The sequence below is a fragment of the Perna viridis genome, chromosome 6 (assembly GCF_037379345.1).
Source record: "Perna viridis isolate PV_CMFRI_1.1 ecotype Kerala chromosome 6, ASM3737934v1, whole genome shotgun sequence".
Lineage (NCBI taxonomy): Eukaryota > Metazoa > Mollusca > Bivalvia > Mytilida > Mytilidae > Perna > Perna viridis.
Genome location: NC_142450.1, coordinates 20601811 through 20615104, shown reverse-complemented (window position 1 = coordinate 20615104; position 13294 = coordinate 20601811). Strand labels below are relative to the sequence as shown.

Here is a 13294-nt window from a genome sequence, read left to right as displayed (position 1 = left end):
CACATGAAACAAAACAAACAAAACTGGCAATGTGGAATTGATGTTTAAGATGATCCTAAGGAAAAAAGGATGTACGCCGTTCCAGGTGCAGGTGATTCGTTTCCTGTGAAATTGTTGTTTATTTCAAAAACAAATCCTGATGCAACAAGTCTATTTAATCACTGTTCGAAAATTGCACTTGCAAATCCGTCGTCACAAGATATACGGTATACTAATATTCCAACAAAAAGGTATCAGTTCTCAAGGTATATGGCTGACATTTCAAAGAGTAATCAAGGGAACCAAGGTTATAGCGGTAATCAAAAGAATGTAATCCAGGGACAAAGACCAGACATGGAAAACAGACATACACAACAAAGAACATAAAGTAACTAAAATCATACATACAAAGTAACAAAAGTAAATGAGCAACTCGGACTCCACTAAAAACTGTGAGCATGGACTAGGTTCACCGGTAGGATAAGCGTCCTCTGCTTTTCTAGAAACACCCGCCGAGTTGCTCATAAAAGGTCAAGTCGGGGGTAGACAAACGAGAAAAGAATGCAAAATGTACAAACACATACACTGCACACTGCTTACGTGCAACAACAATTCAGAGCATGAATGATGCTGGCTTTGAGATTCGCCATATAATGCACATGAGTTGTCACAAAAACGAGGCATCCGTCCGTAGTTACAATCGCGATTGCTCAACTATGCAGAAAAAAACAATGAGCGATACAATTGCTGAACTTGTTACACCAACCACATCATCATCAAATGATCAAAAGTTTGGTACCTCTTCCTCTCAAGAATGACACACGTGTTACACAAAACGTAAACCATGGTGATCAGACACACGTAACTGGGGATCCGATTGGATATGGTAATTTTGAACTCACTTCTGCTAACTTTATGTCCGCCGGTTTTATGTCAAATTCCTGCTTTAATAACTGTGTCTTCAATTTCGGAAAATAACTGAACATTTCCCAGGGATGAAATGACAGCGTCTTGCCGCTGATTTTAAAATGGCGGCTAATTTGTTTACTAGAATTACTACAAGGCGGGAAAATTAAAGTTGCTGTCTACTCAGTGATAATATCATTTATTTTTAATTAAAATATAACGAATGTATTCAATTTCTGATTAGTTTATACGCTATAACCTAATTAGAAATTGAATACATTCATTAGATAAATATGTTTAAACTAATTTTATTTGCAGAAATAATAGAGTATTATTGAGATGAATAATTGCAAGAAACATATTTAACAGGTTATAAAAGATGTATTGAATGATATAAAAGGAATTACATTTGGACTATATTTTTGTGTAGTGTTCAGAAACAATAGGGAAGTTCCAGGCATAAACCGGTGAAAAAAGGTATTTTGATAAAAAGTGATAAACACATGACCAACATTTCGTGCAACACATAGGCTGTGTATGGAACGCGGCAACTGTCTTTTATTCATGGTTTTCTATATACGCAGTACATTTCTCGTTATACACAGTTTGTTTAAAATAGAAGTTACAGAGACGTTCGTCTGCATGTTGGAGTCCATTTGTTATGAATTGTTATTGCGTATGAATTTCGCCTAAGTAAAAAAAAAAACGCTTTTTTGGATTCACTTCGTTTGTAGTTGTATATTTACGGAAAGTAACGAGAATAAATGATCATCATCATAACGAAATATCTACCGCGTATAATGTCGAAAGAACCACGTATAATGACAAATGCACTGCGTATATCCAGTGAATTTTCCACTGCATATATAAAACAAAGTACTATGTATAAATTTGAAACTACTGCAAATAAGGCGTAAAATACCGCGCATAAGGTCTTTCCTCATACTGTGAAATCTACTGCTCAAATTAGAAAATGTACTGCGTATAACATGAAATGTACAGCGTATATTGCAAAAATGCACTGCATATAACGATATATGTACCACGTATAATGTAAAAAGTACTGCGTATATTACCCAGTTTTGTACTGCATATAATGAAATGCGCACCACGTAAAATGACAGTTATACTGCACATAAAGTTATATGCACCGCGTATAATGAGTCCACGACCACGTATAATGTGAAATACACTATGTATACCATAAAATGTACTGTGTATAACGAGAAATGTACTGCATATATAGAAAACCATCAACAAAAGACAGTTGCGGCGTTCCATACTGTGGCTATAAACAAATATGAAGAAACTAGTCCTTTTAAAATCCAAATAAATCGCAGAAATTCCATTTTATCATTGTTTTACATCGCGGGCAGGCCATTTATGTCGTTATTTTACTCCTAGCTATCGTTCGGGGTAAAACAATGCGACATAAATAGCCAGCCCGTGGTAAAACAATGATAAAATGGAGTTTCCGTGATTTATTTATTAAATATACCCACTGCGATAGAGAAGTAAAAAAATAAACTAAATGTCTAGAGAGCAAACGACGACAGTATGACATATTCAACTATCCATTGTACGAATGCTGCTAGTTGTAAATTTTAGTTTCTCATTCGATATTAATTGACTCGGCACATAAGTACTCTGATTTAGTTTTCAGTTTCAAATGAAATATGATAAGCTATATACAAAGGAAGAGAAAATTGGTGAAAGTGACCTTTGCTCTTTGACCTTGAACCCCCTCTCCCAAAAAATACAAAAAAAAAACGTAAAACAAAAAACGAAACAAAACACATTTTATCTGTTTACGGTTATATCATTTATTGTTGATTTTTCAATTTTCTGAAAATGTAAGTTTAAACATCATTATCTCTCTTTACATGGTGAGCTGCTGGTTTTCTTCAATTTTTCAATTTCAATCAAGCTATTGTTACATACCTAAGACTTTGTTTTCTTTAGTTAGATTATTAACATGCTTGTAATGACCGATGTCTTTTTGTTGTATCAATAAATAAAAAAACCTAAGAATTAACCAGAAGATGCAGAGAGTCTTAACTGTGAACTTTCCCCTTAAACTTATAATAGTATATACGTTTTTATAGAATGGCTAGGACTTCCTCAAAACTTGTAGAGAAGAAACAATTATCATTCAAGCATATTCTTGCATTCTTGCACTACTACAAGTACAATGTATGGATATTTAACTCAATAGATGTACATATGTTTCGTTGATGCATGTTCGTTTGTTTGTTTGTTTGTTGGTATGTATGTTATACTTGTTATGTTCATTTTAGAGAAGGTAACGTTTACTTTGGTTGTAAATATTAGCTCACCTGGCCAAAGGCCAAGTGAGCTTATGCCATTACTTGGCGTCCGTCGTCGTCGTCGTGGACAAATTTTCAAAAATCTTCTCCTCTGAAACTACCAGACTGCCAGGTTTTAAACTTGAAATGATTGTTTCCTAGGGTGTTCTGCACAAAATGACCGTTGGGATTTTTGATCCATGAAAAAACATGGCCATCGTTACTAAAAATAGAACATTGGGGTCAGATGGCAGTTTTTTGTAAATAACTCAATTATAACGGTTGCCTTTAGCAAATTCCCGGCAGGGTCAAATTGTTCAGCATCATTAGACGGACCTATACCGAAATTTTCAAAACAATTTGTCAACTGATGTAGGAGTTACGGCCCCTGAAACAGTTTTTTTTTGCATTTTCGCACGTGCAACTTTGAAAATTTTCTTCACAGAATTCAATGAAAGTTAGCATATATGTTTCTTAGGGTATCCCACACAAAATGACCGTTGGGATTTTTAATTGACGAAAAAACATTGCCGTCGTTACTAAAAATAGAACATAGGGGTCAGAAAGCATTGTTTTGCAAATAACTCAAAAGCCGTTGCCTTTAGCAAATTTGTGGCTTGAATAAAATTGTTAAGCATAATGAGATGAACCTATGCCGAAATTCTCTAAACCATTCATTGACTGATGTAGGGGTTGCGGCCCCTGAAACAGATTTGTTATTTTTTTGTTTGTTTTTTTTTCACATATACAACTTTGAAAATCTTCTTCTCTAAAACCGTTTAAGATCATTAAATGAAAATAAGCATACTAGTTCTTTAGTGTATTGTGCTCAAAATGACTGTTGTGATTTTTAATCAGTAATATATATGACTGCCTATACTAAAAAATGAACTTAGGAGTCGGATGACAGGTTTTTGAAAATAGTTCAAAAATTGTTGCCTTTAGCAAAATTCTGGTTCAGGTCATAAAAATGTTATTAAAAGCATTTCATGCATTTGACAATTGAGTTGATTTTAACTTAGCCTGTCTCATTCCTCAAGTTTTTCAAATAAGCAAATGGTGAGGCAGGTGAACAGTTCAGGCTTTCTTGAGCCTCTAGTCTTTTATTCTTATCTGTCTGCTAACTTTGCAATGAAATATATTTTGAACTTAACTTCATAGTCTGTTTCTTTAATGCGGGAGTAAAAGTAAAATTTGTTGGATTTTTGCCATTTTCGAACGTAAGGATAAGGGTTACTTTTTGAGCGTCGTTACCCTTTAATGTGCTCTTTTCACACTTCAACTTGCCAATGAATCGAAATGACTTTATGGAGCCTTTTTTCCTTCTTTAATAAGTTTGGTCACCAAAGAAACGACACTTCTTAACCACCGATACCATTCACAGCGAATAAAAAATTGTCCAGTGATTAAATTGTGGCCATGAGCTGAAAAAAATCTATAGAACTCTCATTTTTGTTGTTTAATACGAAATGACAATCGAACGATCTAAGCTAGAGTAATTATTTGTAGATAGAATTGATTAGTTGTACACATTAGAGAGAGTTTAATTGTCATAATTGTTCAAAATATTGCTGGGTCAAATTTAAATCTCATTTTACAAAACTTTTTTGTGCATAAATGGAAATCAATAAAATTTCTTTGATAACAAAGTCTGATTTACGCTTAAAGGAACGATATAGTGGATTTTGTTGTTTGTAATGAGAAATGAATGGATAAAATGTATCGGCAATAAGAATACGATGTCATTTTATTATGTCTTAGTCACAGGGGTAAACCCTAACAGACACACCCACACACACACGCGATATTGATTGTAAAGAAAATGTTGGAAAATTGTCCGTATGTGTTTCCAAATTTTGCTGTATCCTCGGTTTTCGGGATATTTTTTAATGCGTCCCATTGATAGATTGAGTTTGATATTTTCACTTGATGTATTATATTTGCATTTCCACTTATTAATTAAAAGACTTCATTTTGTTTTAATAACGTAAAAAAAACCAACGAATAAGAAGTTATTTCTGACCAATTAAATTTAAAATGTCAGTTAGACATGTATTTAAAAAATTAAAAGAAAGAATTGGAGAAAATTTAAGTTGACGGTAAGCAAATTGTAAGGACTGTACACTTCTCTTTCAACAAATATTGACGTTTCGTTTTAAATCACCCAATAACTTATGAAAATTTGTTTGAAAAGTGGGAAGACGTATGTCATGTGATTTAAACCAAAACTACCTTGTTACCCTTGGCAATTATGTACACTTAAGATGGCGGATGTGTATTGCATGGGTCATTTACACCGGGTTCAATAAACATTTCCGAATTGTTTAACAATACCAATGATTTAAAACATCATCATAAAACAGAATGGAGTCTTAAAGTGACTTTATTCAAGTTTTAGTGCAATGTGTGTATTATAGGATAATGATTTTGGTTCATTAAACTCTACGAAAGTTTATATTAACTTTCTCAATATGGCAAGCAGCATGGCAGTACCCCGTTCCTCCCGAACCGCTGGGTCTGGAGTGAGCGGATCTGGCTTGGGGAGGAACATCCCTATAGTGATCCATCCTATGGCAAATCTAGGTGACAAGTCTGACCTGACTATACGTGGAACTTCTAGTCTCGGAATGCGACAGAGGTCAAATCTCTCGGCCGATCATTTAAGGAAGAACTTTGGTGTAGATTTGAAACGATCTAACACTTCAACTTCATCTTGTGGAACTAAAGATAATGATGGGACAAATATCGGAAGAAAAAGTTGTCCGGACAGGATTATCCAGTGGCCACCAGGTATATTGACTATAGCTTCATAAATATCAGGAATAGATAAACTTCGTTTTCGCGGATATATATACATATCTACTAGGGGACAGGTGAAATTTTACTTCCCCAGCCCCCCCCCCTTCTCCAAAAATTTCTATTTCATTATTGATTTTTTTTTCAAAGGGGGGTAGGTTTTAATGTGAATTACCCGTCCCATAGTACTTGTAGTCCGTTGCACTGTATATGGGCATTGTACTTCGTACAAATAGAGGTAATTAAAAGTAAACAGCTACAAAAGAAAAGGCCCTTCAGTTATGGTCACTCTATTCCATATTTATTGGTATGTAAACAAAATTAATATAACAGTAACATTTTATTTATGTATGCATTAAGTGTCATGTCTATTATCAAAGAATTATGAACTCGTTAAATATGACTAGGGATTAACATCGGATCTGATGCCATATTTTAGCATATTCTAACGCACTTGTAATAGGATTATAACACTTTGGTAAAACTGGCTTATAGTTAACTTGTTCATTTTAGCTATTAATAGAGCCTTTAATCATGTTGTTACTCTTAACTTGCTGATTCTATGTATGTCAAATTTGGATGAGCAACCACGTTAATGAAATCAAAATTTTACTTTAAGCATACGAAAAACGTACAGATACAGGTATTGTCAATGCAAGCTTTGATTTGCGTAACTGTTTACTTCTAAATATAAAATCACTTTTTGAGATATGAATTCATTCCCTCCTCTATTGCACCATCCACCTCGCCACTCGATGTCCAGTATGCAAACCATTATGCCACTGGTCATCCCTCGAAAAAAAAATGATAATCTGTAGAAGTGAATTTACTATACACAATGCATGGGAAATTGAATGCATGTATTGTAAGATACTTGTTATACATATACATGGATTTTTCGACTGCTAATTAGCGATGCGCTTTATCAAATTTTCAGTCGAAATAATGGTGTTATAATACTGTTTTCATTGTATTTTTGAGAAAGGTGTTGTGCATAGCTTATTCACAGCAGGAAATTTCATGTTAAAAATATGAAGTTGTTTATAGAATTCATAACTGCTGTTATTTTACTGTCCCTCCGCTGCAATGCAGAAGGGGACATTGGAAACTGCTCAACGAAGTTGCTTATAGACTTCATAACTGCTGTTATTTTACTGTCCCTCCGCTGCAATGCAGAAGGGGACATTGGAAACCGCTCAACGAAGTCGCTTATAGACTTCATAACTGCTGTTATTTTACTGTCCCTCCGCTGCAATGCAGAAGGGGACATTGGAAACCGCTCAACGAAGTTGCTTATAGACTTCATAACTGCTGTTATTTTACTGTCCCTCCTCTGCAATGCAGAAGGGGACATTGGAAACCGCTCAACGAAGTTGCTTATAGACTTCATAACTGCTGTTATTTTACTGTCCCTCCGCTGCAATGCAGAAGGGGACATTGGAAACCGCTGAACGGATTTTGTTCAATTATTTTAGGGGTGTTAGTCTCTGTATATATAGTAGATCATATTGCAATGCGATTTTAATTCTACAAATTTTACAGGAGTTATGGGACTTTTGCACTTCATCTTTTTGTGTCTGTGCGTAGCAATCTTGTTTACACTTGTATTGATTTAGTTATGGTATTGACAATGAATAACGGATAAATGTGATTCTAGACCACACAATACAAAAGTTTAAGGTACTAAATCAAATACACAATCGCAATTGTATGCATTTTCTACAATTTGTAAATCATAAATTTATGTCCTTTTTTGGTCTGCTCCTTCTGTATTAAATATTGATTTAGGCAACTACACCAAATCTGTCTTTACACGAATTCTATGTAACACAAGTCGAAATCAGTGCTTATATTCTCAATCGGTAATCATTTAAGGTCTATAATCACATTGAAGTTTCAACCTCTGGACGAGGTCTTTTAGTGAATGAGCAGTTGACAGACGAATTGAATCACAGGTTAAAAGCTCCCACGCCCTATTTTCTGTTCTGTAGATTGACAATACTATCATGAACATCTTACTATCAGATTAGGTTCATTTCAACGGATCAGTTTCTGTTCGGATTTCATCGATTTTGATATTCTGACGTAACGAACCGTTTTATTAAAAGATTGAACATCAAATTCTTATATTACATTTTTCAGAGGATTTTACTTTGCTTTGTATTGTATAATACGCGTAAATGGTTTCATATATCTGTAATATATGTACATTCGTGAAACGCTTTTAGTGGTATTATAGACATATATTCTAATCTTCTGATCTCTTTTAGAGGGAAAAAGGGGTGTGTGTGTTTATGCATGGGTCAACCAGACTTTTTAATTAAAGAGTCTTTTATTTAGGTAAGCGAAAGGTGGTAATCGTGCAAAAAAATATATAGTAATTTTCTTTGGGAGTCCACCATAAAAAAAACTTGTGGTCTCCACGAAAAAAGGTGAACATTGAGTTTTAGTAGTAAATGCTTTAAGGGTTGTATGATCTCTGAAATGCCCCGAGATGAAATCCTTGGTTAGTATAACCTATAATATAGTCATAAAATCCTGACGTAAATACATATCAAGTTTGAGCAGTAGTGTGTTCATTATTTCAACGACCGTATTCAATTAAGTTTATACAAATGTGTAAAGGTACCTATCTACAAACATATTTACATAAATTACAAACTTTTTATGTGAAGAAATGTAAGTCTCATGGCAACAGGTAACCGGACGTTACATGGTACATTTTTGTCGAACTTGATATGAATGTAAGGGAAAGATCACGTAATCTGGATTTAAATCAAAACTTACCAAGTTTAATCAATGACATGATATTGATGATCACATCGATTTTAGATCATATAGGATCATTTAAATAGTTCGTTCTACTGTATAAAAATTTTTAGAGAATATCCATATATAAAGACACACAGTGTGTGTGACAAGGAAGTGTACTGAGTTTCTTTTTTCTGTCCTCCACAAACTTATCATGTAATTATGTACATCAATCGTTACAATATCTCCATACGTTTTTTTAACGATGTGTATTGCATGATTCAGTCAAAAAAACTTCAACCATATGCCAAAATCTTGTGTCTTGTCTTATGTAATATGAGTGGCATTAGATTTTTCGTTTTTACGTAATGTTAGTGTTTCTGCTCAAAAAGAAAAAAAATTGTGTTTGCGTTACATGTTCTCTATTAAACTTATGTCTCCTTTTAGTTTCTGAAAGTGGTAAAATTTAATTTTTATGCTGTAATGAATGCTAGATGCGATCGTATTCCTGCATTTCGGTTGGCTTGTTAAGGAGACCCCAGAATTACATGCAAAGTAAATTTTGATTTCCACAAAAACTAGTAGACAGACTCGACCACACTGTTAAGCAAGTTATGGTTAATTGGCCAACTCTGAAGCTACATTTTTTTTAAAGTTCACCTTTGTTAATTTTTAAGGAAAATGATATCTAATTTTGGGTTTTGTTGTTATACAGTTATTATAGGCAAAATCTAAGCGCTACGCTTCTTATGTACTGTTGTTTCGCTAGAAAGTATTCAGAGTGAAAGAGAGATACATTATAGTTTCCGCGTTTTTTAAATGTTTTGTGTTTTCTGAGGCAAGGATAGTGTCATATGTGTGCTGTTTAGTGTAGTATTGTATTGGAATGTTTACGTGTACGTGTTCATGTTCGTCTAATATGGAATATCTAGAAATTTGTTTGTCATGAATTTCTTGTGAAAACTTTGTCCATTTGTTTTCAAGTGTGCAATTATGAACCTCCCTACTCTTACCGGAAATCCACCATGCCACGTGGATTCCTGCCAAAAATAGACGAAAAAGAGGAATCGAAATCACGTCAGATGGTAACAACGAAGTTAGACATAGAAGTTATTGAAAAAACGATTGGCGGAAAAAGAAAGGAAATTTTAAAATTACCATCGATTGAAAAAGTCTTGGAAAAATTAGAGGAGCAAAGAGGTTACAAACGTGTGTCTGGTTTTCTTAACTGGCTATTTTGGAGCAAACCTAACCATACACCTGTTTGATTTTAGGAACCAGTATGTTTACTCTAACATGTCTTTTTGTTTTAATCTGCTTCGAATCGTTTTATCGTAGACTTGCTAAGGAGAAGCCTGACCATGCCTTTATGTTTGTGGCGATTCAAATTATTACGATTAAGTAAGTCGAACACAAGGAGAACAGCATTTCTCGTTTTTTTTTTGGTTTGCAGAGTGGAATTTTCCAGACACAATGTGCACCTTTCTGTGTGTGGAAATGGCATTATGTTTTTTTTTGGTTTTGGCTAGTGAGGGGAAATATTTAAAATTTGGTATGTGATTCAATCATAAAACTTGTTGCATAGCCTTTATAATCAATGATATATATATATATATATATATATATATATATATATATATATATATATATATATATATATATATATATATATATTTTTGTAAAAGCAAAACAATGTATATATATATACATTGTTTTGCTTTTACAAAAATATAGCAAAATCGACGCTTGGCGTTTTTTTTTGGCAGCCACCCCAATACTGTATCAAATAACGCAACTAGACACAACGTTAAGGTACTCTTCAGTATAAAAACTAAATATATGTGTTATCGACCCCTTTATTTCAAAATGCATACCTACGCATACCTATAAAATGTTTTGATATTATTGGAAGCGCTGAAACTATCACATCGAAAGGTTTTCAAAGAGTCGAATATATGACACACGTGAGTGCTGAGTGATTGTTTGACGATTGTTTTCATGGTGGCGGGTTTGATTTTGTTTTGTTTACTAGCCATGTGGCATGATCTTCATTTCAACATGTACTTCAATAGGATTTACCTGTAGATTTTTAAACTTACTGTCATTTAAAAGGTTTTTTTTACTTTGTTTCTATTTAAAATGATGTAACCAGGAAAATTGATAGTTAAACGCGTACATAAACCCGTTATCCGACACAAGTTACACATACATGTAATTGTATCTTATTTCAGAATACTTGGTGGGACCAAAAGCTACAGCAGTAAAATATGAGGATATACAGTTCTCTGGTTACAAAGAGAAAGTTCAAGAGGTATTAAAAAGAACAATTGATAAAGTTTGGATCATCCATACGATTACAGCACATATAATGATGATATTCATGTTCCTTTGATTAGGTGACAATCACCTGATGGATTGCATCAGGTAGTTCACTGGGTAAAAGAGGAGGGGATTTTTAATTCCTGTTTAACAAAGTTAAATAAAGTCTGATAGAAAGATAATGCCTCCCTCTCAATTATCGTGTCAACTAACCCGAGGAAGTTCATCATAATTGTAATGAAACTAAAGGAAGACCAGCTTTATCCCATAAATATCATCGTTGCATTGCTGTAGTATGCGCAATATATTGAGTCTGAGTTATTCAGGCTACATGAAAGCAAAATTGTTTTTTTTTTTGCAGTTATAGGATTAATAAAATTAAATAATATTAGTGCTGCGGACAGGTATCAAAAAGTGCTTTAGTTTTCGAGTTTAATGGGCCTAGAGCGTATACGACTATGTATATGTATATGGAAAGATACATCAATGTAATTTTTGAATATCGTTCTTTAATAACTGAAAAATGGTAAAGTTTTCTGTTATTTTGCAGTAATTGGAAGAGGGGTCAAAGATCAATCAACTCCAACACACTTTCATAAGTAATTTAAGTGAAATCGTTATTGTAGATATTGGGAAACAAGTAACATTTAAAGATCACATGTATAGAATTTCAAAAATGTGAAAAAGAACTTTTTTCGACAAAAGTTGACTATTTAATCACAGAACAAAGTTGCCCCTAAAAATGGTTGCATTTTAGTGCATGTTCAATGATTAAGAGATAATAAGACACGGGAGAATATTACAATGTTTATCTAAATATTCTTTGCTGAATAACAAATAAAATAAACACAACGTTCTCGATGCGATATACAGCATGAGCTTTATACAATGTGTTTGAAGTTGCAAATTTTCACATATTTAACTACTAATTATACCAAAAGTGTAAAATACGAAATCATTTCCTGGACAAACTGTTCTGTTTCCGAACTGTTGGTACAACAGAAAAACACGAATATTATTCAAAGTAAATTATTTTTTGACATGATCAATAGTTTAAGTACTAGTAAAGCAGATTGATAAAAGTTTGACATATTTTTTTGTAATTCCAACAATGTTCGAGGAAATTGGAATGAAGTACAGGGCACCATAGTCAAGACAAAGCACAAAAATTACAAACATAGTGATAAGAATAACATGTATAAATTTAAAGAATCAATTAGCAAGCCAGGCATGATAAAAAAAAACTGGGGGTTTGGACCAGGTTCATTGGCAGGATACTAATTTTAACGCCTTTTCTCTGTTTTTCCTTAAGCGCCCGTCGATCTGTTCTAATATAAATGATGTCATTCCGGATTTAAACGAAGGAGGGAAACTCTGGCATTGCTTTAAAGTCATCTAGTTTGTAAATAGATTATTTCAAATAAAATCGGCCTTTACTTTCATATAGACTCATGAGAAGTTTCCAAGTTATGAGTGGCTTATTTCCGATTCCTTGATTTTACAGGATCTTCGCTAGGCAAGGATTACGGTCCTGCCCCTCCCATTGCATGAAGGGAGGGGGCAAAACCATATCCCTTGGCTATCGAAGATACTTTTACAGTAGTGATCCCATATTCACTTTAATTGTTCTTGGTATTTATATTGTAACAATTTAGAATTCGAGAAGTGAACCATAAAGTGGCTTACTTATTCATTCATTGCGTGAAGCAGACAGACGTGATTTGCTGCCCGAAAATTAAAATCATGACATTGAAATGTTCAAAACAACTCTTCTACCTTGTCAAAATATGACAACAGAAGTAACGCACAATTCAATGCACAAACTACTTACTTCAACTGATCTGTGCATGTATGTTTACGCCGCAAAAAAAATAAGTTTATAACAACTTATAGACAGTAAATATAGCAAACGATAGATTGTATCCCCTGGTTATAAACGTCTTGATCAGAGCCCCTCTCTTTTTTAAATAGTCTTGATCCACCCCTAGCCTGGACAATGATGTTTCCTTTGAACTAATATTCTATAACAACAATGTTACCATTGTGTCCTATTCATACGGCTACTAAAACAGGAGTCTTTTTTAGTTTTTAGTGGAGTCCGAGTTGCTCAATTGCTTTTGTTACTTAGTATGTATGATTTTAGTTACTTTATGTTCTTCGTTGTGTATGTCTGTTTTCCATGTCTGGTCTCTTTTCCCTGGATCACATTCTTTAAATTGATTACCGCTATAACTTTG

The 13294-nt window shown here is 33.7% G+C and overlaps 1 protein-coding gene across 8 annotated transcripts in view; it reads left to right on the top strand.

Annotated features, from left to right (window-relative positions):
* The first annotated feature begins 5430 nt into the window (after positions 1-5430).
* The window catches only part of LOC148614024 (EF-hand calcium-binding domain-containing protein 6-like), a 31270-nt gene continuing 23406 nt past the window's right edge, over positions 5431-13294 (top strand). For 4 of the 8 annotated variants that reach the window (XM_088587770.1, XM_088587768.1, XM_088587769.1 and 1 more), the window contains exons 1-3: positions 5431-5981; positions 9723-9938; positions 10970-11049. In XM_088587770.1, the coding sequence (XP_088443896.1) occupies positions 5663-5981; positions 9723-9938; positions 10970-11049 (615 nt within the window). In that variant the 5' untranslated portion in view covers positions 5431-5662. Of the gene's footprint in view, positions 5982-9722; positions 9939-10076; positions 10140-10969; positions 11050-13294 lie in introns of all 8 variants that reach the window. The other 4 variants (XM_088587771.1, XM_088587774.1, XM_088587772.1 and 1 more) reach the window with 4 other exon arrangements.